The sequence below is a fragment of the Budorcas taxicolor genome, chromosome 19 (assembly GCF_023091745.1).
Source record: "Budorcas taxicolor isolate Tak-1 chromosome 19, Takin1.1, whole genome shotgun sequence".
NCBI classification, from domain to species: Eukaryota; Metazoa; Chordata; class Mammalia; order Artiodactyla; family Bovidae; genus Budorcas; species Budorcas taxicolor.
This window is the reverse complement of record NC_068928.1, coordinates 60,894,706-60,921,174: the sequence shown is the minus strand read 5'-3', so window position 1 is coordinate 60,921,174 and position 26,469 is coordinate 60,894,706. Positions and strand designations below refer to the sequence as shown.

Below are 26,469 nucleotides of genomic sequence, written 5' to 3'. Positions count from 1 at the left end.
GGGGACAACCAGCAGAGAGTGCCTGAGCTGACTTGGACAGGGAGCTCGACAAACACCATCGAGGGAGCATTTACACCGCGGAAAGTGGCGAATGGCACCCGTCGGAGCTTTGCCCCTCAAGGAGAGCCCGCTTTGCAGCCCCCTGACCTGTGTGCTGACTGGGGTTGTGTGCCTGCAAAGATAAAAACGGTAAAATAGGTGACCGACTAGGACTTCCTACACAGCACAGGGAACTCTGCTCAGTGTCTGTAATAACCTAAACGGGAAAAGAAGATGGGGAAGAACAGATGCATGCGTATGTGTGCCCGAACCGCTCTGCTGTGCACTTGAGACAGACACAACATTGTTAGTCGTTTAGTCACTCAGTTGGGTCTGACTCTGCGACCCCATGGACTGTAGCCCACTAGGCTCTTCTGTCCATGGGATTTCCCAGACACGAACACTGGAGTGGGTTGTCATTTCCTTCTCCAGGGGGATCTTTCCCACTCAGGGACTGAACCCATGTCTCCTGCACTGGGAAGTAGATTCCTGACCACTGAGCACCAGGGATGCCCTAATCAGCTGTACTTCAATACAAAATGAGGATTTTTAAAAATGGTGAACACAGAAGTTACCTGCTTTCTACCCCTGTTTGCTATACCCAATGAAAAAAATAAAGTAGATTTCTAAAAATGCAACTTAACGTGGCAACAGTAAATATCACTATATGAAAAAATATTATATATATGAGGATTGCTACATATAATATCAGCCAAGATATTCCTGGCAAAGTAGCCTTACCTTTAAAGGAAGACCTAAAGTAGATGAAAGAGGAGAGTGAAGAAGTTGGCTTAAAGCTCAACATTCAGAAAACGAAGATCATGGCATCTGGTCCCATCACTTCATGGAAAATGGATGGGGAAACAGTGGAAACAATGTCAGACTTTATTTTGGGGGGCTCCAAAATCACTGCAGATGGTGACTGCAGCCATGAAATTAAAAGACACTTACGCCTTGGAAGGAAAGTTATAACCAACCTAGATAGCATATTAAAAAGCAGAGATATTACTTTGCCAACAAAGGTCCGTCTAGTCGAGGCTATGGTTTTTCCAATGGTCATCTATGGATGTGAGAGTTGGACTGCAAAGAAAGCTGAGCACCAAAGAATTGATGCTTTTGAACTGTGGTGTTGGAGAAGACTCTTGAGAGTCCCTTGGACTGCAAGGAGGTCCAACCAGTCCATTCTGAAGGAGATCAGCCCTGGGATTTCTTTGGAAGGAATGATGCTAAAGCTGAAACTCCAGTACTTTGGCCACCTCATGAGAAGAGTTGACTCATTGGAAAAGACTCTGATGCTGGGAGGGATTAGGGGCAGGAGGAGAAGGGGACGACAGAGGATGAGATGGCTGGATGGCATCACCGACTCGATGCACATGAGTTTCGGTGAACTCCAGGAGATGGTGATGGACAGGGAGGCTTGGCGTGCTGTGATTCATGGGGTCGCAAAGAGTCAGACATGACCGAGCGACTGAACTGAACTGAAAGTAGATACCAGAAAATAAAGCACAAAGTACTGACGGGTGTTGTTTCATCGATAAAAAGAAAACCTGGGTTCCAAGTCCCGTGACCTTGAGGGAGGGAGGAAACAGCATTCTGCTCCTTTTTCTCTGCAGAACTGGATTTTCCACGAAAATTGTTTCCTGGAAGGAGCAGCACCTCTTTCAGATTTGAAATATATATATATAGCAGTCTTTAGTTTTGAATAGGAAATATTTGCACGGTTCAAAATCTTATATTTCGGAAACCTCTCTTTCATCCATGTCTGCTCATTTGCCAGCTTCCCCTCCCCAGAGGTAACTGCTGTGGCCAGTGTTTTTTCCCTTGTCTCTCTCCACTTTTATTTTATGGATTTGATAACAACATCTACACTGTCCTGAAACTTGCTTTCCTCTCTTGTCAATAGTTTTCCTATACAGCCCAACTTGTGTAGTTATCTACACAAATTTTACAATTACAAAACCCTTTTAAAATGGAAACCTTAAAAGGGTTTAAACAGGCATATTGACTAGCATTATTATAGTGCTTTCTTGCATCATTGATGAAAGCGTAATTGGCACATCTTTGCAGAGGGCAGTTTTCCATTTCAGAATTTATACTGAGTGGGGCTTCCTAGGTGGCTCAGTGGTAAAGAATCTGCCTGTCAATGAGGGAGACGCACAGGAGACCCAGGGTTCAGTCCCTGGATCGGGAAGATCCATGGGAGTGGGAAATGGCAACCCTCCAGTATTCTTGCTTGAAAAATTCCCTGGGCAGAGGAGCCTGGCAAGCTAAGAGCCAGACACAGCTGAACAATTGAGCATACATATACACGCCCCTTGACTCAGAAATTTCATTTCTGCAGCTCATCCAGTTTGCACAAGTGCGCAAGAAAGTGTGTTCAAAGATGTTCACCACAGTGCTGTTTGTGTGTCCCTGGTGGCTCAGACAGTAAAGAATTCACCTGCAATGCAGGAGACTTGGGTTCAGTCTCAGAGCTGGGAAGATCTCCTGGAGGAGGGCATGGCAACCCACTCCAGCATTCTTGCCTGGAGAATCCTATGGACAGAGGAGCCTGGTGGGCTGCAGTCCACGGGGTAGAAAAGAGCTGGACACGACTGAGTGAGTCAGCACAGAGTGTTGTTTACAACTACACAAGCAGGCGTCTATGATACGGTATTCCAGGGATGGCTCTGTATTTAGTGCCATAGAATAATTTCCAATTTCAGCACAGTTTGTTTTTGTTGTCGTCAAAAATATCGTTTACATATACACGTACACACAAACGATTTGCTGTGCACGAAAAGTACAGAAACGATTAATGAGAGTTGGCCTTAGGGGTGATGAGGAGTGACTTTCCCTTTTTACTTGATGCATTTCCGTAATTTTGCAATTAAATAACTGACGCACACAAGAACTGCCTTGCAGGGGGTCCTCCCCGCCTCATGCAGCTTCTCCCGTGGGAACGCCCGCCTCCACATTTTCTTCTGCAGCTTCCAGGGCCAAACTCCCTAGGAACGTCCTCTTTGAAGCGTTTCCAGTTCTACAACTGAATGTGAGCCTTCTCTCTTGAGCCTGCAAATCTGTACATGCTTCCCATCTCTGCTGTTGGCCTTGCCGCATGTAACAGGTACTCGATAAATCCCTGGGGAATGGATGAATGTCCTCCTTGTCTCAGCTGCACTGAGAAGTACCCTCTGTATTTTTCTGGAAAGACAGTTAATGGGTATCACAGGCTTACTCAGGAGAAGCTGACCTGCATGCTGTTCGGATAGCATAGGTTTGCTCTGATGCTAAAGTTCCCTGGAACCATGCCTGCCATTCTTCCCTCTAACTGTATCATCTCATAAATTTCTCGGTTCTTCTGAGTCAGGACAGCCTGAACTGATCTTGAGGATTAATTTCTGTCCTTTCTGCTGAAATAACCAGTCTCTCTTTGGCATCTGGACACATGTTCCCTGCCAAAAGCAAGGGTGCCAAGCCCTCTTAGGCAGAGCTATTTCAATTGCATGACTTAGAATTTACATTTTGCTACACTCACTGGTTACGAACCAGTGATGAGAAGTGACATCCTCTCTGCCTTACTGAGGTCCCCTGGGGAGGAATCTGGTGATTATCCATGAATTATTTTCTCATTAATTGACCCCCCCCAGCACCCCGCTCTGTTCATTCCCCAGCATGTCTGGGAGATGCTGAGCCAAGTGCAGAAGTATGATGGGGCCCCTGAACCCCATCACCTGGCTCAGGACAGATGATCTGTGGAGGTTCACAGAGTCTAGACCATCCGCACGTAGGATCCTGAACAGCAGGAGGGAGGCAGGAATGGCTAGCAGGTGCTCAGGCAAATTCCCTCTGCTGGAAACAGTTCCATGGTCCTTGTGTGGCCGCATCGGGAGGGAGATGGGGGCACCAGGGGAAGATTTCAGAGCCACGTTGTGTGTTTTCTTCCCAACTAAACCCTTCGTTTCTTGAGGGCAGGAACCTGCCTAAGATTTCTGCATCTTCCTTAGAATTTGACAAAGTGCTCTGCATGCAGGAAATGCCCTATAAATAACTGATCCTTGGATGCCCGAACAATTTTCCTGCTGCAGAAACTCCACCAGACCCCAAAACACCAGCATCAAAAAACTCAAGGGGAAAAATGTTTGGAATACAGGGGTGACACTGTCACACTAGAGTTCCATCTCTGCTGGATGGGAACGCACAAGGTTCTTTCTGACTTATTTATTATCTTACTCATTTCCTGAATTTCCATAAGCACTCTGCCATAAAGAAAATTATGAAAGCATTACGGTGAGCCTCTGAGGACTTGGCTTTCTATCCAAATCTGTGCATCTGTTTTATCCATATTATCTGTTTCAATATTCTTACCTTGACAATGGTCACAGGAAGAACATGGTCCCAGAGTTATTTTGTTTGGGTGGTGGCAAGTTTGGAAATTCCTTCCTCTTTCTTATCCTATTTCTCTTGTGAATAAGAATGATCCAGGTTTAATGGGACCTGTTGGCTATATATTTGGAAGACAATTTCTAAGAAAAAGAGTACAAAGCTGTGATCACAAAATCAGGCATGAGAGTGACTATTTCTTTGGAATGAGAAAAGATGTCAACAAATTACTAGAACCTTGTTTTCATACATACATAAGATTTCATGCATAACATAGAAATACATCTTGATTGCAACCTGCCTCGGAAATGCACTTTATTTCTGAGACCACTGGGCCCATGCAGGCTGCATGTCCCCACGACAGAATTATCTGGAACAGAGGATTCTCTCCAAATGCCCCTCAGCAGTCTGGTGGGCTCACCACTGAAATCCCTGACGTCAGGGAACTATAGTCAATATCCTGGGATAAACCATCATGGAAGAGAATGTGAGTAAGAACATGTATCTATGGGCTTCCCTTGTGGCTCAGTTGGTAAAGAATCCGCCTGCAATGTGGGACACCTGGGTTTGATCCCTGGGTTGGGAAGATCCCCTAGAGGAGGGCATGGCAACCCACTCCAGTATTCTGGTCTAGAGAATCCCATGGACAGAGAGCTTGGCGGGCTCCCGTCGCTGTTGCAGAGTCAGACACGACTGAGTGACTAAGCACAATATTTATATGTAAACTGAGTCACTTACATCCAACCTGTCCATCCTGAAGTAGATCAGTCCTCAATATTCACTGGAAGGACTGATGCTGAAGCTGAAACTCCAATACTTTGGCCACCTGATGCAAATAACTGACTCACTGGAAAAGACCCTGATGCTGGGAAAGATTGACGGCGGGAGGAGAGGGGACGACAGAGGATGATGAGATGGCTGGATGGCATCACCAACTTGGTGGGCATGAGTTTGAGCAGACTCTGGGAGTTGGCGATGGACAGGGAGGCCTGGCGTGCTGCGGTCCATGGAGTCGCAAAGAGCTGGGCACGACTGAGCGACTGAACTGAACTGATATATATAAATACTGAGTCACTTTGCTGTACAGCAGAAATTAACCCAACGTCGTAAATCAACTATACTCCAATACAATTAGAATCAAATGAATCCTGTGACTTTCCACAAACAGGCCGGGACGTCTCCCTGCTGCTCTGTCCCGCAGACTCCAACAAACAGCATAGCCCCACTTTATCCCCTTCTGCTCCCCTGCCTCCTGCTGCGTTTATCCCTATGTCTTTGAGGCCAAGACAAGTCCACGGAAGCCTTGAGCCCATCTTACACCCAATAGCGTCTGCCTCCCACCCCGCCCCCTTATATTCCCCCCTCGACTGGTGACCTGTCTGTTCCGTACGTCTGCGAGTCTGTGTGCTATGGCGCTGTATGCTAAGCTGCTTTTATGCTACACTCACTGGTTCGTCGTATTTTTTAAGGTTCCACGTATGACTGATGCACAGTATTTCTATTTCTTGGTCTGACTTATTTCACTCAGCACGACGCCTTCCAAGCCCACCCGTGTTGCTGCTAATGGCAAAACCTCGTTCTGTCTAAAGGCTAATATTCCACTGCATAAACCACATCTTCGCTACCCATTCACCTGTGGATGGACACCTAGGTTGTTACCATGTTGTCAACAGACCTTGCTGACTTCGGATGGCCCATCACAATGAGCTGGATGCTATGGCAAGCCTGGAGGGACATTCCTGGAGCTGGGACTCTGGCCTCAGCGAGAAACCTGTGTCTCTACCCAAGCAACAACTTCCAGACCTATAGCCGAAGGTGACAGTAGATGGGACACGCTGGAGAAGATGGCAGGGTGATCTTTGTTCTAAGGGATCCCCCGGAGTCGAGGCAGGGGACTAGCAGGTAACTTCCAGCTGGGCCAAGCTTCCCAGATTCTGGTCCTGGGCCCAGAGCTAAGCCCTGAAGTGACCAGCAAGCATCACTTGCTCCATGCACGTGAAACTAGAAAGAGTTGCAAAGCGTAACCTCTCAGGGAGAGGCTCAGTTACACGGACAGTCAAGTCTCTGAGAAGTCCTGCGGTCAGGCCTCCTGTGCAGGGGGCACTTCCTAAACCTTTCCTTTCTGAGCACGGGAGAGCACGCCCTGGATTCTGCGTGGGCACGATGGACTTTGAGAAACATCAAACGTTAACACTGAGCCCTCACTTTCACCCCAGTGTGACCATTTACAGAGCGGAGGGCCCAGGCTGAGAACGAGACGTTCCCATAGGATCCCGCCTCTGTGGTGTAGACCTGAGGTTCTCGACTAGGGGCAACTGCACCCCTCGTGGGTGGCACCACTGAGAGATGTCTTGGCATCACAGCTGGTGGAGGCAGTGCTGACGGACGCTACCAAACATCCTGCAATGCATTCTCCTATTTTATTTACTTTTCTGTTGAGCCCAGCAAGACAGAACATCATCTTCCCCAAATGTCAGCAGTGCTGAGGCTGAGAAGCCCTGGCCTGGAGCCACAGAATCATGAGCAAACGAAGCACTTAATCCTCTGATAATGACCTGAAAATTGCTATGATGGGCTCTGGACTCTGAGAAACTCAAGATTTTCCATATGCAGCCTAAAAGCCTTCCTCAGGCTCTGCTACCCTCCCCCCGTACACTCTGCACAGCAAAAATTTAAATATTATTTTATTGTTTAAAAAAAGACAAATGTGAGTCAGCAGTTGTTTAGCTGTCAGGCTTGTACCAACCCAACAAGCATGTGGATAAAATAGCAACCACGTGGTACTCGCAAAGGATGCAATGTTGGATTTTGGCCTTTTTCATTCTCTGACTGTGAGACCTAAAATAAACAAATAAGTGTCTCTCTCTCTCCCCCTCACACACACACTAAACGAATGACGCTGACATTGGATGGCTATTTCACCATTTTTCCAAGGGCAGAAAACTGAACTTTAAGTCTAAAGGCAGTGTTCAGAGTGAGCTGAGGAAAAAGAAGAGCCTTAAAAGCCCAAACGCTGGATCCTTCAATGAACAAACGGTGACCCAAATACACTCGTTTTCAAGTGTTTGAACTTGGCCTTACCGCCTGTCACCCAGGCCTTGGCTGCCCCAGTAGAGAGGGATCTTAATTAGGGGCTTCTGGTGGGGGGGGTGGGGTCACATAATTCCACGGTTGGCAGGCAGATTTCCCTGCAGCTTCCCTGCAGGTTAAATTCTCCCCAGCCCTTGGCCTGTGCACTGTGCTGATTTGCATGTATTATTTTTCCGTCTGATTTCCCCACGGAGAGGATAATTGGTCTCTTTTCCTCCTCAGCACGAGAAGTGACCTGTGGGGGAGGGCGACCTGCTGAGAAATGACTGTGATTTCTGTTCTGGTGGAATTTCACCCACCCCTGTTCCAAGAAGGTGGCGGACTCTGTGTTTCCTTGCCTTCTCCTTGTTGTTGTTCAGTCCCAAGTTGTGTCTCGTTCTTTGCGACCTTAGCCAGCCAGGCTCCTCTGTCCATGGGATTCTCCAGGCAGGAATCCTGGCGTGGGTTGCCGTACCTTCCTCCAGGGGATCTTCCCAACCCAGGAACTGAACCCGAGTCCCCTGTGTCTCCTGCATTGGCAGGCGGGTCTTTACCACTAGCGCCACCTGGGAAGCCCCAGCTTTTGAAGGTTCTGGCCAGGAAGTGACATAGCTCATTTCTGCACATAGGCTGGGCTGGAAGTTGGCCCACGGGCCTCCCCGCTCCCAGCCACGAGGAGGCTGGGACCCACTCGGGGGCATGTGGATTCTGGGGCTTCTGCCCCCAGCCCTGGGTGCTTGTTTAGCATTGGAGGCATCACTTTATCTAATGCTCTTATACCTGCATTTCTGAAATGGATTTTGGGGGTTTCCCCTGCATTCTCTTATTCTAGCTCCCCGAAGTCCTGGGACCAAACTACATTTCTCCAAACTACACAGGAGGAGATGAAGGTCCGCACGGGTGAGCGGACGACACAGTCAGTGAAAAGGCAGAGACTGACACCACGGTTCTGAGCCGAGACCTCCCTGCTCTTCCACGGAGGCCGCACAGACGGTGAGGCTTTGCAAGGAATTCTGAGGCTATGAGGGCTTCTCAGGTGGTGCGGTGGTAAAGAACCCGCCTTCCAATGCCGGATAGATAAGAGTTCTGGGTTCGATCCCTGGGTCGGGAAGATCCCCTGGAGGAGGAAATGGCAGCCCGCTCCAGTATTCTGGGAAACGCCGTGGACAGAGGAGCCTGGCGGGCTACAGTCCAAGGGGTCGCAAAGAGCTGGACAGGACTGAGCACGCAGACACACACGTTGAGAGTGTTGATGGAAACTTAAACACCAGGATGGTGGTGGAAACACTGAATCCGCTGGTCTGTTTTCTGTTGAGAAAGTAATAACTGTACCAAGATTTCAGTGAGATTTTGCTAACTGGGCTGATTTCCCAACACAAACCCCTTCCTTCCTGGTTGAAATACAGTCACTTTCTCCCTGGAAGCGGTGTCACAATAGACCCAGCCCGTCCTGACCTCCCAGAGTCACGGCTCAGGCTTGGTGCACGGTGAGAGGTCAGGGCTCGAGCCGGAGGGGATGGAGTGTGGGGGACCAGCGCTGGGAGGGGCACTCAGAGGCCGGGCCAGGCGGGGAACCACGAGGACCTCGGTCACGAGAACAGAAATTGGGAGGAAGAGGAACAGCGACCCTGACGGGGCCCAGAGGCCTGGATGAGAGGAAGGAGATCGCTCCCCTCACCCCGTTCTTAGAGGCGCCCAGTGCTGCCTGAAGCACGTGGCGGGTATTACTCACGGTTGTTGCTCAGTTGCTCAGTTGTGCCCTACTCTCTGTACCCCCATGACTGCACGCAGCACGCCAGGCCTCCCTGTCCTTCACCATCTCCCGGAGTCTGCTCAAACCCATGCCCATCGAGTTGGTGATGCCATCCAACCATCCCATCCTCTGTCGTCCCCTTCTCCTTCTGCCTTCAGTCTTTCCAGCATCAGGGTCTTTTCCAATAAGTCAGCTCTTCGCATCAGATGGCCAAAGTATTGGAGCTTCAACTTCAGCATCAGTCCTTTTGTCAAGCACTGTCTGAAGCAATCTGCAACTGTTACCCATGGACTCCTCCCAGAAACTCCTTGTAAGGTCAGTGTGACTGTTACTACATCCACCCTAAAGAAATGGGACCCGGATGAAGGCCGCACAGGTGAGCTCTCCAAGGTCGCCCAGCTAAGAAGCAGCAGACCTGTGCTGAGACTCCAGGCTGGAGTCAGAATGTGGGCGAGAGATTCCAGTAACGCTTTCACCCTCGATTATAAAAACAAAGACGTTACAGTATAACCATACAAAGCAGGTCTACGGTGTATAAGGGCGGACGAGTTCGGCTCTTTCCATAGCTTTTGCTGCTTACTGACAACCTCCTCTCTCGCAGGATGGCACAGGATCTCTGCTTCCAGAGCAGAGAGCTGGACGTGGTGCTGGCCATCCTGCCTCTGGGACCCTGATCGCTGCCCACCAGTGTGCTCCGGTGGCATCTCAGCTTTGTCTCCAGGACCCGACGTGAGACGTGAGGCAAAGTTAGCATCGCTGGTGCACCGCTGCCTTTGACGTCTGGGCTCCGGTGAGACCCAGCTTGTCTGAGCGGCCGTCCTCGAGTGAAGATGGGATACCAGTGCCTCTCGTGGTGGGCGGTTCTGAGGGTTAAAGGTGACGGTCCGTGGGGTGGGGCCAGCCCTGCACACGTGCAGAATGCATGTCAGCCATTGTCAATCCCACCAGCTCAAGGTCAGAGGGAAAGGTCCCCAGTGAGGCAAGAGCAGCCTGCTGAACTGGCTTGATAAAAGCTTTGTGAAAAAAAGAGAAGAGGAAAAGGAGGATTTCTGCCAAGTCAGTGAGAAACATCAGCTAATGGCTTTCCCCAGGTGTGTGTGTGTGTGTATGTGTGTGTACTTGTGCGAGCACGTGTGTGTACGTGTGCATGTGTACGTGTGTGCATATGTGTACGCGTGCACGTGTGTGCGTGTGTACATGTGTGTACGTGTGTGCACTGTGTACTTGTGTGCATATGTGTACGTGTGTGTGTGTGTGTGCGTGCATGTGTGTGTGTGCATGTGTGTGTGGGGGGCATATAATTTCTGGAGCTGTTCTTTCAGTTGCTCAGTCGTGTCTGACTCTGTGACCTCTGACCAGAGGATTCTCCAGACAAGAATACTGGAGTGGGTTGCCATTTCCTTCTCCAGGCGATCCTCCTGACCCAGGGATCGAACCCGCGTCTCCGGCATTGGCAGGTGGGTTCTTCACCACCGAGCACCAGGGAAGCCCTGTAATTTATGGGGTAGGCAGACTAATCGCAGATGCCCCGGTCTGTGTTCTCCCCCCTGCAAGCTCTAGATATCACAGTGGCCACGGAGAGACGAACATGCATATTTTCTCTCTGGAAGCAGCAGCGGAGGCTGAGGCAGGCCAGGGCTGGGCTGGAAGCTCCAGGGTTTTTTCCTGGCATCTGGGGAACGCAGATCCTGCTTCCTGCGTCTCGTGCACCCAAGCAGGCATTAAACATTAATGAATATGGTTGGCTGTTGATGGAAATCAAATCACCCACATGGAATGCAGGGCAATAACCAGCTAGTGGTGCTTTACCTGCTGCTGGCTTGGCGGCGGGAGCCAGTGCCCTGTGCCTTACCCTGGAGACCTCACTCTGCCCCCGTACCCGCTGGGTGAGGTCTGCGGCCCACTTTACGGAGCAGGAAACCGAGAAAATGAGCCTCAGGTCTCCCAGTGTTTATGTAGCAGAGTCAGGATTTAAACCCAGAGCTGCCCAACCATAAGGCTCTGGGGTTCTCATGTGTTCACTCATTCTTTGCCATTCAGTTGCCAAGTCGTGTCCGACTCTTTGTGACCCCATGGACTGCAGCGCGCCAGGCTTCCCTGTCCATCGCCATCCTCCAGAGTTTGCCCAAGTTTATGCCCACTGAGTCGGTGATGCCATCTGACCATCTCATCCTCTGTCGTCCCCTTCTCCTCCTGCCATCAATCTTTCCCAGCATCAGGGTCCTTTGTAATGAGTCAGCTCTTCACATCAGGTGGCCAGAGTATTGGAGTTTCAGCTTCAGCATCAGTCCTTCCAACGAATATTCAGGACTGATCTCCTTTAGGGTGGACTGGTTGGATCTCCTTGCCGTCCAGGGGACTCTCAAGAGTCTCCTCCAGCACCACAGTTTGAAAGCATCAGTTCTCCAGTGCTCTGCCTTCTTCACTCAAGCACTTATCAAGCACCTGCTGTGCACAAGCAGCATTTTAGACTCTGGGGTCATGTGGCCAAGAAGCAAGCAAACATCCAGCCTTCTGCCTGTTTCCCGTGGCAGCCCTAACAAGCAACTCAGACTTGGGGGCTTTGCGGACATGTATTCTTGGAGTTCTGGAGCCAAGAGTTTGAGATCACGGTGTCAGCAGGGCTGCGTTCCTTCCGGGAGGACCCACTCTTTGCTTCTTCCAGCTCCGGTGGCTGCTGACGTTCCTTGGCTTGTGGCCACGTCCCTCCAGCCTCTGCCTTCTTGGTCCCAACATCTCCTTTCCTGTGTCTAAGCTCGCTCTGTTTTTCTCTTGCAAGGACACATGCCGTGCGATTCAGGGCCACCCACGCACTCCAGGCGGGTCTCTTCCTGTCAAGACGCTGAAGCACATCCGCAAAGATATTTTTTCCGAAGAAGATAACGGTGTTCTGGGGATCAGGGTGTGGTTACATCCACTCAGTTCAACACGTCCTTGAGAAGCTGACAGTCCAGTGAGGGTGTACCCGAAGCATGCCAGTAAGTGAGAGGCCAGTACGTCGTGATGAAAGACCTGGTGAAAGAGGCCGGGCCTCTCTTTGGCTTGGAGGAACAGGACAGATTCTCCGAGTGGGCAGCTCTGCAGGCTGTCCTGAAGGACAGGAGTCAGCTGACCACCTCCAGTGGCGCCCAGGCTTCTGGCCTTGTACACCTGCTCGCTTATTTACACTTTAGAGTAAAAAACATTATGGGGTGTGTTAGGCACAGCAACCTACTCCCCCCTTGCCCAGACAGTGAGAACGAAGCATTGTCACAGATGCAGATAAAGTGATTTTAAACATCATAAATCACAAGTGGCCTAAATAGAGCACTAGCTCAGTTCCTGCCAAAAAGAAGGGCTGCAGATCAATTGCTGTAAATCCAAGCCCATCGTTTTTGGCTGACCTCCCTTGACCTTTTGACGGATTTACAGCCCACAGCAGAACAGAACGCCACCTCATCCAGTTACCTGGATTTCCGAGTTTAACCTGGAGGGGCCCCTGGTAAGTTACACTGCTCAAATTAAGCATCCGACGGTCGCTTTATTGATGGCTTTTTAATACCTAAGGTGAGCACTTGCGTATCGTCTATTCTGGTATTTTTCCAGCCAAACATTGTGCAGTCACATTCCGCAGCACACGGGTTTCACATGCGGACCTCCCGTTGGCTTGTGCATCACAGAAGATCCAGGAGAACCGGCCGAGGAGGCTCCAGGCTGTCCCGGTAGTCTGGCCCCTGTCTGGGCTCTGTGGCTTGAGGCCGGTGGCTTGACTTCCCTCGCCCATCCCGTTTGACTTTGAGACCTTCATAAAGAGCCTTTGTTCCCACATCCAAGTTCAGTTAATTAGCAGATTTACTTCCCTGTCCCAAATGAAAACCCTGACGACCACACTCCAGGCACCACCAGGAGAATCATCCTAAATGCACTGCTGCTCAACGCCTATCAGAAGCTCCGGCAGAGAGAGCAAGGTCTGCTGTGTAAATGGTGCAGTGCTCTTTTGTGTAAACAGTAAAACAATCCTTTTAAAAAATGAAAGCAAAATGGCAACTGCATGGCCTTCCTAGGCATCATGAGATGTGCGTGACTACAGCAGGCTTCATGGGGCTTCCCCTAAACACATGTCCATGACCTAACCTTCAGGTGGTGCTAGTGATTAAGAATCTGCCTGCCAATGCAGGACCCACAGGAGACACGGGTTCAAGCCCTGGGCCAGGAAGATCTCCTGGAGAAGGAAATGGCAACCCCCTTCAGTATTCTTGCCTGGGGAATCCCAAGGACGGAGGAGCCTGTGGGCTACAGTCCATGGGGTTTCAAAGAGTCAGACACGACTGAATGCTCATGCCTATCCTATCCATAACCTCTGAAACCCGTGACAGTGACCTTATTTGGAAAATGAGGGCTGGGAGCAGCTGGTCTCTCCCCAGCCAATTCTTTTGGATCTGCTATGGCAGAGGTAAGTGAAGTTCTTGAGATGAGACTGTCTTGGATTATCCAGGTGAGTCCTGAGTCCATGACCTGAGTCCTTATAGGAGAGAGACACATAGAACAGAGAGTCCCTTGGACAGCAAGGAGGTCAAAACAGTCAACCCCAAAGGAAATCAACCCTGAATGTTCATTTGAAGGAATGATTCTAAAGCTGAAGCTCCAATACTTTGGCCACCTGATGTGAAGAGATGACTCACTGGAAAAGACTGTGATGCTGGGAAAGATTGAGAGCAGGAGGAACAGGGAGTGACAGAGGGTGAGACGGTTGGATGGCATCACCGACTCAGTGGACATGAGTTTGACCAAACTCTGGGAGATGGTGGAGGACAAGGAAGCCAGGTGTGCTGCAGTCCACGGGGGTCACTGGGGGGACATGACTGGGTGGCTGAACAACAACAACCTGAGTTCACAACCTGTGTCCTTGTAGGAGAGCGACACGGAAGCAGAGACAGACACAGAGGTGAAAGGAGAGGTGAGGTGATCAGGGACGCAGGGGCTGGAGTGATGCACACAGGCATGAAGCTGGGAGAAGCAGAACGGATTCCCCCATAGACCCTCCCGGGAGCCTGCTACCCTGCCCACACCTTGGTTTCAGAACACAGACTCCAGAATTGTGAAAGAATACGTTTACATTGTTCCAAGCAACCAACAGTGACTTAAACAGAGGCAGTTTGCTACGGTAGCCCTGGGAGACAAATACTGTGACTGAATTCCCTTTTTAGACCTTGCTCAGGAAATGCCAAGAGATCCGATGGTTCAGTGTGCATAAACAGCTGGGTGTGCTTTTTCTCATATTCTCTCAAAATTACCTTGAAGCACACGTTTTCAAAATGCAAACTGAAGCAATCAGTTTCAGAACCTGCGAAGCACCTCCAGAAACCCTGGAAGTTCATGAAGCACACTTGGAAAGCGCTTGTCCAGTGTTTTCCCTCAGACAGAAGGAATCCTGGTTGAAGGTGTGCAGAGCTTGGAAAACAGGACTGCTGGAGCTTCAAGAACCACAGACTCACCCTCTTCATGTTAGAAAGGAGGCAAGTGCTTCCCTAGGGACTGACACAAGGCATCATGGGTCCCAGTGGAGTTCTGGGAGAAAGACACATGAGTTCACATCCGCTCCTTCTTTGGGCTCCTATAAAGAGAGCACGGTTGATTTAAGGGGAAGCCCAAATTAATAAAGATTCCTATCCTCTTGCAGTAATTCTAATGGTTGGTGTAAAAGATTTGCACAATCGGAACTAGTTAACAAATTTGCTTTAAAAATGTCTTACTGGGCTTTCCGAATGGCTCAGTGGTAGAGAATCTGCCTGCCAACGCAGGAGACATGGGCCCTGTCGCTGATCCGGGAAGAGCCCACGTGCTGCGGAGCAACTGAGCCGCTGCCCCACAGCTGAGCCTGCGCTCTGGAGCCCGCCAGCCGCAACTAGCGAAGCCCTCGCACCCCAGAGCCAGTGCTCCGCGGTGACAAGAGAAGCCTCCGCGGCAAAAGCCACCTCAGTGAGAAGCCCCACACTGCAACGAGGGAGTAGGTCCCGATCGCCTCAGCTGGATAAAAGCCAGAGCAGCAGCAAACACGTAGCGCAGCCGAAAGTAAACAAATAAAAATGGAAAAGGTCTTATTAAGACTCCAGAACGGTGGCTCCCAGAGTCAGAAACTGCAGCAGGCACAATTTGAGAAAATGTCTACCATCACGCCCGTCACAGAAGTTCTTCCAGGTCACTTGAGGTCTGAGCAGCCAGCCTGGTTTGGGGGAACTGTTCTTCCCACACTGAGCCACGTGGCTCGAAGAGACTATCAGTAGAGAGATTCCAATGACTCCACCTCCCCAGAGCCAGTGATTGGTTGAAGCGCCTGTATCTCCTCAGAACTGGACCAATCATAACCCTCTAGAGCCTGGCGTATTCCCAGGTCTGGCCAATCAGCGACTTTGCCCAGGATATTTCTTTTTGGAAATCCGAGAAGCCCTTTTCTCTCTCCGGTCCCAGTGCTCTTGGGGCTGGGAACCTGCAGAGGGGATTAAGGCAGGCAGAAGGACTAAGCGACAGAGAGTAGAGATAGCTGACCTCACCGAGCTTTGGTTACTTGATTCTCCACATTTCTTTTAACTGCTTGCATCGGTTGGAGTCGGATTTCTGTTGCTTGACATCGAAGTATCTTGAAGACGGTAGGCAGCACTTTGCAAACGTCATGTCCTATTTCCTAAGAAAATAAACGTAGCCACAGAATGCAAAGTATGCGTGAAATGCAATGGGAATACAGACCTCATCAGCTGAACTGGGTGGGATCCAATGATCCCGGTTTAAAAAACAACGCTGCAATGAAACGGTGGTGAATCGGGGCTTGACTTGGTGATGGAATTGTAGCTGGTCAGTCTGACTTCCTCCAGAATCTCTGAGTGCCCGGAGAAGCACAGGAGGCAGAAATAAGCAGCTGCAGCTGCTGCAGGATTCCTAACTCAGAGTTAAAACAAAACACGAGCTGGGCTGTGAGTGAAGATAAATACACTTTCCCCACAAAGTCACTACTCGGCCACTGAAGAAAATGAGCCAGAAATAGAAAGATGCCTGTTATCCTGCTGCGCGGCACAGGGGAGTCTGCTCAGTGTTTGTGGCAGCCTGGATGGGAGGGGAGTTTGGGGGAGAAGGGATGCATGCGTATGTGTGGCTGAGTCCCTACGCTGTCCACCTGAAACTATCACAATATTGTTAATCACCTATATTCCAGTATGAAGTAAAAATCCCACTTAAATGGATGAAACTCGGATGACAATCTGTCCCTCCACACAGACTCCGTTGTGGTGAGCATCACGAAAAATGAGCTTACCACGGCCCATGCGCTTGACCCGGGTAGAGACAGCTGAAGGCCAGGGTGCCACCTGAGAGCTGAACTCGGCTTCCCAGGGCTGAACAGCTTTGCTTTTTCTTCTGCCAGCAGAACGCCTTTCTCACCCACCCACCTCTCCCACGTTTCCTGAAACCCCGCCTCTTCCAAGGCCGTCTCACCTTCGGCGGCCAGCTCTTCCCTTCATCTGCCCCCGTGCCAACAAGTCCTTCGGTTTCGCTCTACTCTCCACATTTTGCTGAATTTTCTTACAGGTTCTTGGCTTCTTAGCAATCACAGTCCTCCACCATTTTCTATCCCCTGTGGCTGTCCAAATGTATCGGGTTTGTTACGAGAGAATCCAATAAAACAGGCCCTTCTCTGGGCCTTAGCTTCGGCTCTTGCTCAAGAGGAGAGACGCTGGCTGGCTTCAGGTCTTGATTTCCAAGGTCGGCCTCCAGGGACCCACACTCCCGGATCCCGGCGTCTCCAGGGCACTCAGACTCAGGGTTGTGTTGATTTCACATTTCCACCGTAGGACATCCTGCCAAGTGACAGGCCATAAAAATAACTAGGCCTTTTTTTTTTTTTTCCATACTGTGGTTTTCATTAGTCCTGTGTGTGTGTGTGCGCCTGCCTATAATAACAGGTACTCAGATGCTCTGGCTCCTGGAACTTCTGCTCCATCCAGGCTGCAGCTGTTTGGAATGGTGTCCCCCCCTTGGCTTTGAGCCATGCGAAAGCCGACTTCAGCAGAACCCTCAGGTTCTTAGCAGTGTCTGGTTTAACAGATGATCGTGGGGAAGATACAGGTCGGCACCTATGGAGGGGTGAGCGGGGAGTGCTTTTGGCTAAGTCAGGGTCCCTCTGTGGTTCCCGCTTTTTTAAATGCCTGACTTCTTGGCTGCTCTTTCCTCAGAAAATGCAGGAAGCTGAGGAAATTCTCTCTTCTTGGCAAACGGCACCTTCTCAACTTTCTTCCAGGGCTTAAAAAAACTTTTTTTTTTGGAAGTTGATTTTATTTATGCTACTGCAATAGAGAGAGCACCCCTGGTCTAAATGCCAGGATGTCTCAGTAGGAGGGTTTCACCTGAGACTTTCAAAGGGGAAAGAGGCAGGTTATAGGTGGGATGACTTGTTTTTGTTCAAGATTGTTTTTGTTCAAGGCTTTCATCCCCAACAGGGGCTAAAAGGATGTTGAGTAACAGCCCCCAAGTCCTGAGGTCGTCTGTTCCCAATTATTTGTTCCACAGATATTCACTCTGGCTCTCCCGTAGGGGAAACCACAGAACAGATGTACTCCTGCGACCACGTGCAGGCTGGGGGCTTCTCACGCCAGGCGCGAGGGCCATTCGTGCTCATGCGACCAGCTGCTGTGAGGCTGCACAGTCGTGGCAGCTTCCTGCTGCTGTAGGGGAGGATGCGCCCTATCAGGGTGGGTAGGGGAGGATGCACCCCATCGGGGAGGGGCCAGCGTGGGGGGAGGTGGCCAGAAACGCCTTTCCCAGAGAGGAGAAACGAGGACCTGGAGCTTCCAAGGATGCAGCGGGCTGGAGCTGATGGTGAGACCGCATGGATCTTGGCCCCTCGGGGTGCCAAGCCCGTCTGAAGTTTGCCAGCTACCTGACATAAGAAGGCAAGTGGCAACCAGCTTCCCATACCCGGTTTCCTCCAGAAAATGAAGTCAACGGCAGTACTGCCTTTGTTTTCTATGCCAAGGAGCAAATTACCGCCACCCTGGTGGCCTTACGCAACACCCGCTGACCGGTCAGGGTTCCTGCTCAGCGTGACTGAGTGCCCAGCACAGGCTCCACAAGGCTGAGGTCGAGCTGTCCGCCAGCCTGAGTGCTCATCCAGGGACTCTGCAGGCCAGGGTTCCAGCTCAGCGTGGCTGAGTGCCCAGCACAGCCTTCACAAGGCTGAGGTCGAGCTGTCCGCCAGGCTGAGTGCTCATCCGGGGACTCTGCAGGAGGCTCTGCTGCCATGTTTGTTAGAAGAATTCATCTCCTGGTGGTTGTGCAACCAACGGCCCTGTTTCCTGGCTGGCTGTCAGCTGGGGCCCAGCTTAGGTCCTCAAGGTTACTGTCTCTCTTGCCACAGCCCCCTCCCCCCGCCGCCCCCATCTGCAAGTCAGCAGAGGCACTTCCAGCCCTTATTCGACTTCCTCTTCTTTGATTAGCTGGAGAAAACTCTGCTTTCAAAGGGCTCATGTAATCAGGTCCAACATAGCCAGGCCAACATTGCCAGCATTCACTGCATCATAGAGAAAGCAAGGGGGTTTCAGAAAAACGTCTATTGCTGCTTCACTGACTACGCTAAAGCCTTTGTGTGGATCCCAACAAACTGCGGGAAATTCTTCAAGAGATGGGAATACCAGACCACCTTACCTGCCTCCTGACAAACCTGTATGCAGGTCAAGAAGCAACAGTTAGAACTGGGCATGGAACAATAGACTGGTTTCAAATCAGGAGAGGAGTACGTCAAGGCTGTATATTGTCACTGTGCTTATTTAACTTATATGCAGACTACATCATGCGAAATACCAGGCTGGATGAAGCACAAGCTGGAATCAAGACTGCTGGGAGAAATATCAATAACCTCAGATGTGCAGATAACACCACCCTTATGGCAGAAAGTGAAGAGGAACTAAAGAGCCTCTTGATGAGGGTGAAATAAGAGAGTGAAAAAGCTGACCTAAAACTCAAGACTCAAAAAACTGAGGTCATGGCATCCAGTCCCATCACTTCATGGCAAATAGATGGGGGAAAAGTGGGAACAGTGACAGATTTTATTTTCTTAGACTCCAAAATCACTGTGGACAGTGACTATAGTCATTAAATTAAAAGAAGCTTACTCCTTGGAAGGAAAGTTATGACAAACCTAGACAGGGTATTAAAAAGCAAAGATATCACTTTGCCCACAAAGGTCTATCTAGTCAAAGCTGTGGTTTTTCCAGTGGTCATGTAAGGATGTAAGAGTTGGACCATAAAGAAGGCTGAGCACTAAAGAATTGATGCTTTCTAACTGTGGTGCTGGAGAAGACTCTTGAGAGTCCCTTGGACTGCAAGGAGATCCAATCAGTCCATCCTAAAGGAAATCAGTCCTGGGTGTTCATTGGAAGGACTGATGTTGAAGCTTAAACTCCAATATTTTCGCCACCTGATGGGAAGAGCCGCCTCATTGGAAAAGACCCTGTTACTGGGAAAGATTGAGGGCAGGAGGAGAAGGGGACGACAGAGAATGAGATGGTTGGATGGCATCACCGACTCAGTGGATGTGAATTTGAGCAAACTCTGGAAATGGTGAAGGACAGAGGAGCCTGGCGAGCAGCAGTCCATGGGGTCTTGAAGAGACGGATATGATGTAGCGACTGAACCAGAGAGGGTGCCCTTGGGATAGGGCACCCTCTCTGGGAGAGAGGTTTAGTTACATCTGTAAAATCCCTTTCCTGCAGGGCCTGGTTGCACTGGATTGAGCAAGGAGGCTTGTGTACACCAGGGCCGGCCTCTAGGGACACGTCTCAGAATCATACACCTTCTTCCTGAGAAATCATGAGGCCTGAGTTAGCAGGTGTATGTCACGTACCTGGCAGCTATCACGCCTGTCTCGGGCAGGATTTGCATGCAGAGAACTGGCCAGCCCTTCTCGCAGATGGACGAGGACTTGGCTGGGGGTGAAGGAGGCGGGGTGGCAGCTGTTGGGACCAGCAGAGGAGTCGATGAGCGCCTTCCGGCTCTTGGCCAAAGGGCTTCTTTCTGATGACACTGGAGACAGGACGTGCGGGTCTGCCTTGCGTGGTACCCTCCCCGGTTTGGGTCTTTGCCACGCTGACCGCAGTGAGGACTGGGCTTTGGGATGAGGCAACAGGAAGCTGGCCCAGCCCTCTCCGAAACCATCTGCTTGGAGCTCTTGGCTCTGACAAGAGTGGGGAGATTTCCTCCAGCTGAAAGTCCAGGGACTCAGAAACCACTGAAGTCATAGCTTTCCCCCAACCAGCCCAGCAAGGCTCTAACTGGGAGAGAAGAGAAACGGACGCCCAGACTCCCACCCCTTCTGCTAACCACACGCAGGTGGTGGCCGAGGGCCCTTTTCAGACCCGTTCTCAGCCTGGTGTCACTGGCGGAAGAACCAGCAGGGGGTGCTGGCCTTGCTGACTCTGGGCGAAAGATGGACAGCAGTGTCTCTGAGCTGGGCCCTGGGCTTCTATCCAAGGCTCTGTAGGGGAGCTGCCCGTTCCCAATAACCCTGCTCTCCAAGTGATCTGGGCAAGCGTGAGATCAGTAGGAAAGAGGCAAAAAGGAAGAGGTGAGAAGAGACTTTATTTTTCCTCGCCCAGATGCACGGTGGGAAGCAGCTTTCCCTCCGCCGATTCCTAGGCCAGACGGTTCTGGTGTCTGGCTAAACTCTTTCTCGTCTCGTCTGGCTCTCTCCCTGCTCGCCTATCACTGCTTCGGCTTCTGGAGCTTCTCAAAGCTTCTACGAAAACTGGGGCCAGTTTACTCCCCTCGAACGCCTGTCATTTTCGCAGAGCTGCAGTGTGTCTTTGCTGTGACTTTCAAAGAGGGTCTCGGGCCAGACTTTCTTCAGTGAGAGCAAGTACGCAGGAGGAGGGAGACAGGGCATCTGATGGGGGAAGAGCACAGACAGACACAGCCGGTAACTGCAGGAAAACAGAACCGTCTTGATCCCGGAGGAGGAGGTCCAGAGAGAAAAGCAGAGAGAAGAGGATTTGTGTCTGTGTTGTAGCTGCTGGAGTTTTTATACCAGGGAGGCATGACCCCATTTGACCTTGACTGTAAGAACCAGTGTTACAGAGGAACCGACCAAAAATATGTGGGCGCAGGGCCAAGCCGAGCTGACTGGCTTTGACAAGTCAAAGGACAGATGTGGTCTGGCTTGGGCGGCTTCTGGGAGGGGGCAAAACCCGGAGCTCAGCCTCAAAGCTGTGAGGGTAGTGGTGCCGTGAACCTGGGCTCCAGGTATGTGCTGCCCTTCATCACTGCTTTGACAGGAAAAGGCGGAGAAGGCGATGGCACCTGACTCCAGTACTCTTGCCTGGAAAATCCTATGGACGGAGCAGCCTGATGGGCTGCAGTCCATGGGGTCGTGAAGAGTCGGACACGACTGAGCGACTTCACTTTCACTTTTCACTTCCTTGCATTGGAGAAGGAAATGGCAACCCCCTCCAGTGTTCTTGCCTGGAGAATCTCAGGGACAGGGGAGTCTGGTGGGCTGCTGTCTCTGGGGTCACACAGAGTCGGACACGACTGAAGCGACTTAGCAGCAGCAGCTTGTTGGTTTAAGGTCTGAAATACTGACGACCGCATTTCCCCGGCTCCCCGTGGCCCCCCGGCTCCCTGTGGCCCCCCGGCTCCCTGTGCCCCTCGCGTCCTCACACCCATCGAGGGCTGGTGCTGGACCACTGGCGGGATCAGCGGCCAACGATATGACAGGAACATTTTCCCAGATTACTTTTTCAACTTGGATTGTGCCTCACTGTGGTGTTGGAGAAGACTCTTGAGAGTCCCTTGGGCTGCAAGGAGATCCAACCAGTCCATCCTAAAGGAAATCAGTCCTGAATATTCATTGGAAGGACTGATGCTGAAGCTGAAACTCCAATACTTCGGCCACCTGATGCGAAGAGCTGACTCATTAGAAAAGGCCCTGATGCTGGGAAAGATTGAAGGCAGGAGGAGAAGGGGACGGCAGAGGATGAGATGGTTGGACGGCATCACCAACTCTATGGACATGGGTTTGGGTGGACTCTGGGAATTGGTGATGGACAGGGAGGCCTGGTGTGCTGCAGTCCATGGGTTCGCAAAGAGTCGGACATGACTGAGCGACTGAACTGAACTGAACTGTGCCTCAGTTACATTTTGAGGGGGAAAGAGAGGAAGGGAAGGAAGGATGGCATTTAAGGAGGTCTGCAAGAAGCTTCAAGTCAGCACGGGGATCGCCCACCTGACCCACGACGTGCCTTTCGCATTGCTTCAACTCAACTAGATACTGACATCCCATGAATGAATATTGATCGAGGACCTGAAACATGCAAGTGTGTAAGCTCCATCTTCCACTGAAATAAAAACGGGATGTGCTGGGAGGCGGCGGGTAAGATGGGACATACCCTAACTCTGGTCACAGGCTCAAGTTATAGGAACGTACCTCTGACTTCACTCATTACTCGCTAGGCGCTGGTTAGGAGAATCAGTCAGGCAGACCTAACGGGCTCATCCGAGCACGTGGCAGGGAGGCTGATATGGCTACTTGTTACCTGCACTTCTCCAGGTGAGGCAGCTGCTTTGCTGCCACAGTTATTTTGGAAAGCAGTCAATGGTAAGTGACCATCGGCACGATGGCATCCACATACGTGTGCAGAGCTCTGGGTTTTCAGTACTGGCTGGATAGCGGCTGCAGGCAAGGGAAGGGGGCGCGGGCTTGTGTGTGCGAGAGCGAGGCGGCCGGCACGGTCCCTCCCTGCTTCTCTCCTCTGCTGTTCGTTCTCGCCATCGGCACCAAAGCCTGCAGCGCTCGCTGGCCCTGCGCATCACAGCAGGTATGTTCACGTGTCCTCATGTTGATGGGGCACCGACTCACGTAAGGTGGTGGTGGCTGTCTCTCCTAGCGGAACTCTGAGTGCGAGGCAGACGCACCCTGGCTAGTGAGTCTCCCACGTTCCATTGATGATCATTATCTTTTGTTAAAAATTCTTCTACATCATGGTTTTATTTATTTATTTATTTTTTGGCCACACTATGTGGCACGTGGGATCTTACTTCCCTGACCGGGGATTGAGCCCGGGCCCCCCTGCATTGCAAGCTCAGAGTCCTAACCACTGGACCGCCAGGGAAGTCCCCCACAGTCCACTTCTGGCCTGATGAAGTGCTAGTTACTCAGTTGTGTCCGACTCTTTGCAAGCTCACGGACTAGCCCGCCAGGCTCCTCTGTCCATGGGATTCTCCAGACAGTAACACTGGAGTGGGTTGCTGTTCCCTTCTCCAGGGGATCTTCCCGACGCAGGGATCGAACGCGGGTCTCTGCACTGCAGGCGGATTCATTACCAGCTTAGCCACCAGGGAAGCCCCGATATGCACCACACGAGCCGGAATATGATTATTAACATCCTTGCCTGGACGCTTACCATGCACTCTGGGTGAAGCTTCTCTGCCTCTAGGGTCCAGTTTCAACACTTGGAAGAACAGCTCCCCCTCCTGTTACAGCCCACAAACCTCATCTGAGCTCTCACGGATTAAGAGGAAGTCATGGGCTTCCCTGGTGGCTCAGCTCCTGCAGCACAGGAGACCCGGTTGGATTCGTAGGTTGGGAAGATCCCTTGGAGAAGGGATAGGATACCCACTGCAGTATTCTGGCCTGGAGAATTCCATGGACTCTACACTCACAAAGACTCAGACACGACTGAGCGACTTTCACTTCACTAATGAGTCAATATCACAACTGTTCACATTCAACTGACCACACAAACCCATCCCGTTGCCTCCAAGTACAGCGAAGGCCCCAGCCCCCACCCATCCACTGTTAAACGGCCAAGATCACTCCTAAGCAGTGAACGAGGTATTCTGACACGTAATAACACAGAAGTCAAGTTCAAAATGGTCTGTAGGACAGACTGGTGAGAAAGAGTCTTGCTTTTCTGCCAAAATACTCCTCCGACTCTCCTTAAGGACCAAAGTAACATAGAGAATTTAAGGTCACAGCTGTGTGAATAAGTGGATGCTGATCAACACTGACACGGCGCAGTCTCCCGCGTCCCCCAGATCCTCAGCTGACGTGTCGATCATTCTCCAAGGGCATCATTTAGTCGTTCACTGATCCTCACGTGGTTGATGAAATAAAGGTGATATAGAAAATGACAGCGTCTGAGAAGCAATCTCAAGCTGCCTTTTCACTGCGTTCAATTAGCAAGAGAACCACTTCCTAATATAAAATTATCAGCCATAGAATTGCAATCGAAACGCACTGTAGCGACTTCAGCTGATAACTCTCATTTTTTCTCTTTTTACTTTCCAAAGGCCCCCTCCACCCCTGGCCACTCTCAGCGCTATAGAATGATGAGCAAACAGGTTTTACTTGGACAAGCACTAAATTTCCAGAGACTTTCGTTTGCCCATCCTCTGGGGGGCCCATAAAACCAGCGAAGAGGACTCATTTGGAAATCTCTCGTGTTAAGAAAAGTGATGAATGTGTCCAAAAGTGAGCTGAGTTATCCTCAGACCGGTCCATACTCAACCAGAGTCCTAACTCCTCCAAGGCCTCTGTCATCTCGGAACTGACCATCCCAGCTTCTCCAACACCCTCCCTCCCCACCCCTTCACACACACACAAAATCCTTCTTGATATTACCCTACATATGTTTGGCATTTCCCCCTCTATATTTAGTCTTGGATATAAAACAATTTCCAGGTAATCTATGAAAGCATGGAGCCTCAGCTCCAAGTGAGCCAAACCCCCACAATAATAAAACTGCTTGTAGGTTGTAACACTCAGGAGAAAGGGGCAAGCCACGCTTTAAACTTAACAGAGTGGCGACCACTTAGGGAAACTGTCTCTCTGGTCCGCTGACCTCTCCTGATCTCTGACCCGGGGCAAGGGAATAAACAAGAGGGGAGAGCGGGGTTTCCGGGAGTATCCCTGGTTTCTGGAAAGCGCCCAGGTCTAGAGCTAAGGGCTGGGTGCAGAGAAGCGCTGGAGTTGCTCTGTTTGGAAACCTCATCCTGGAAAACCGAGATCCCACATCAGGAGCGGGCGAAAGAGCGAGGAGATGGCTCGGGAACGGAAGCGGCCCGCAGTGAACCCCGGGGGCTCAGGAGCGGGTGTGGGAGCATCTCCAGGCACGCTACTACTGCCTGCAAACTTCTCCTCGCCCCGAGATGGGTGCGGGCGCAGCGCGGGGCGCGCGGCGAGGCCGGGTGCCCGGCGGGGCTCACCTGTTCCAGCGGGCCACCTTCCTCCGGTAATAGCGCAGCGCCTCCGGGCCGGCCAGCAGCGAGTCTTCGGGCCCCAGGAGCGGCGGCTCCTCCGGCTCGTTGTACAGCGGGTGCGCGAAGAGGGCCCGCAGCTTGGAGCCGGGATCGCCGCCGCCGCCCGGCTCGACCCGCCGCGGGGCCGAGGGGGCCGGGGCTGGGGCCGGGGAGGCGGCACGGCGGGCGCACGGGCAGCCGAGCGGGCGCTCCCGGTGCTGCAGGCGGCGCCGCACGCGGGGCCCGAGGTGGAAGTAGAGGTCGGCGGCCAGCAGCGCGCCCAGCAGCAGCAGGGTCAGCAGGCGGTCCCGGCGCAGCCCGGGCATGGCCCCACCGGGTGCGCGCGGAGGCGCCCGAGCCCCGGGGCCGGACGCGCCGCGCGCGCAGAGCCCCCTCCGAGGGGGTCGCCCTTGAAGTCGCGGCCCGGGCGCAGAGCGCGCGGGCTGGGGCGGCGGCCCCTCTCCGCGCCCAGTGGCCCCCGGGGGCCGGTGTCCCCGGGCCCCTGCTTCTCACACCCCCTGCGCCCCGGGAGCCGCGGCAGGTGGAGGATCGGGGCGCCGGGGCGCGGCGACGGGCGGCGCTCGCCTCCCGGCGGCGGCGGCGGAGGGCGGGCGCGGAGCGCGGGGCGTCTCTCCGGAGGATGCGGTCGCTCCGGCTCCTCCGGCGGGCGGCGGGGACGCCAGTGCCCCCGGCTCTTCGGGCCGAGCTGGTGTGCGCGCCCGGCCCCCGGGGGAGGGGTGACGCCGCCGCCCCCGCCCACTGCCGCTGGCACCTGCCCCCGGCGCCGCCCGCCCGCTCGCCGACTCCGGGCCCTCTTCCGGCCCTGCCCGGCCACCTGGTCGCCCGGCCGCCGCGCCGGCCTCTCGCCCGGGACGCGCGGGCCCCGCTCGGGGCTCAGCCAGGCGCTTGACCGGGCTCCAAAGCTGCGCGCGAGAGACCTTCGATTTTCGTGTTTATTTCCTAGAAACAAGACAGCTCCCTGAAAGCCT

The 26,469-nt window shown here is 52.1% G+C and overlaps 1 protein-coding gene across 1 annotated transcript in view; it reads right to left on the bottom strand.

The window, feature by feature from the left end:
- Positions 1-25,806, bottom strand: part of FAM20A (FAM20A golgi associated secretory pathway pseudokinase) — a 39,860-nt gene extending 14,054 nt beyond the window's left edge. The window contains exon 1 of the mRNA XM_052658276.1: positions 25,448-25,806. Coding sequence (XP_052514236.1) covers positions 25,448-25,806 — 359 coding nt within the window. The remainder of the gene's footprint in view (positions 1-25,447) is intronic.
- Between the last annotated feature and the right edge of the window lie 663 nt (positions 25,807-26,469).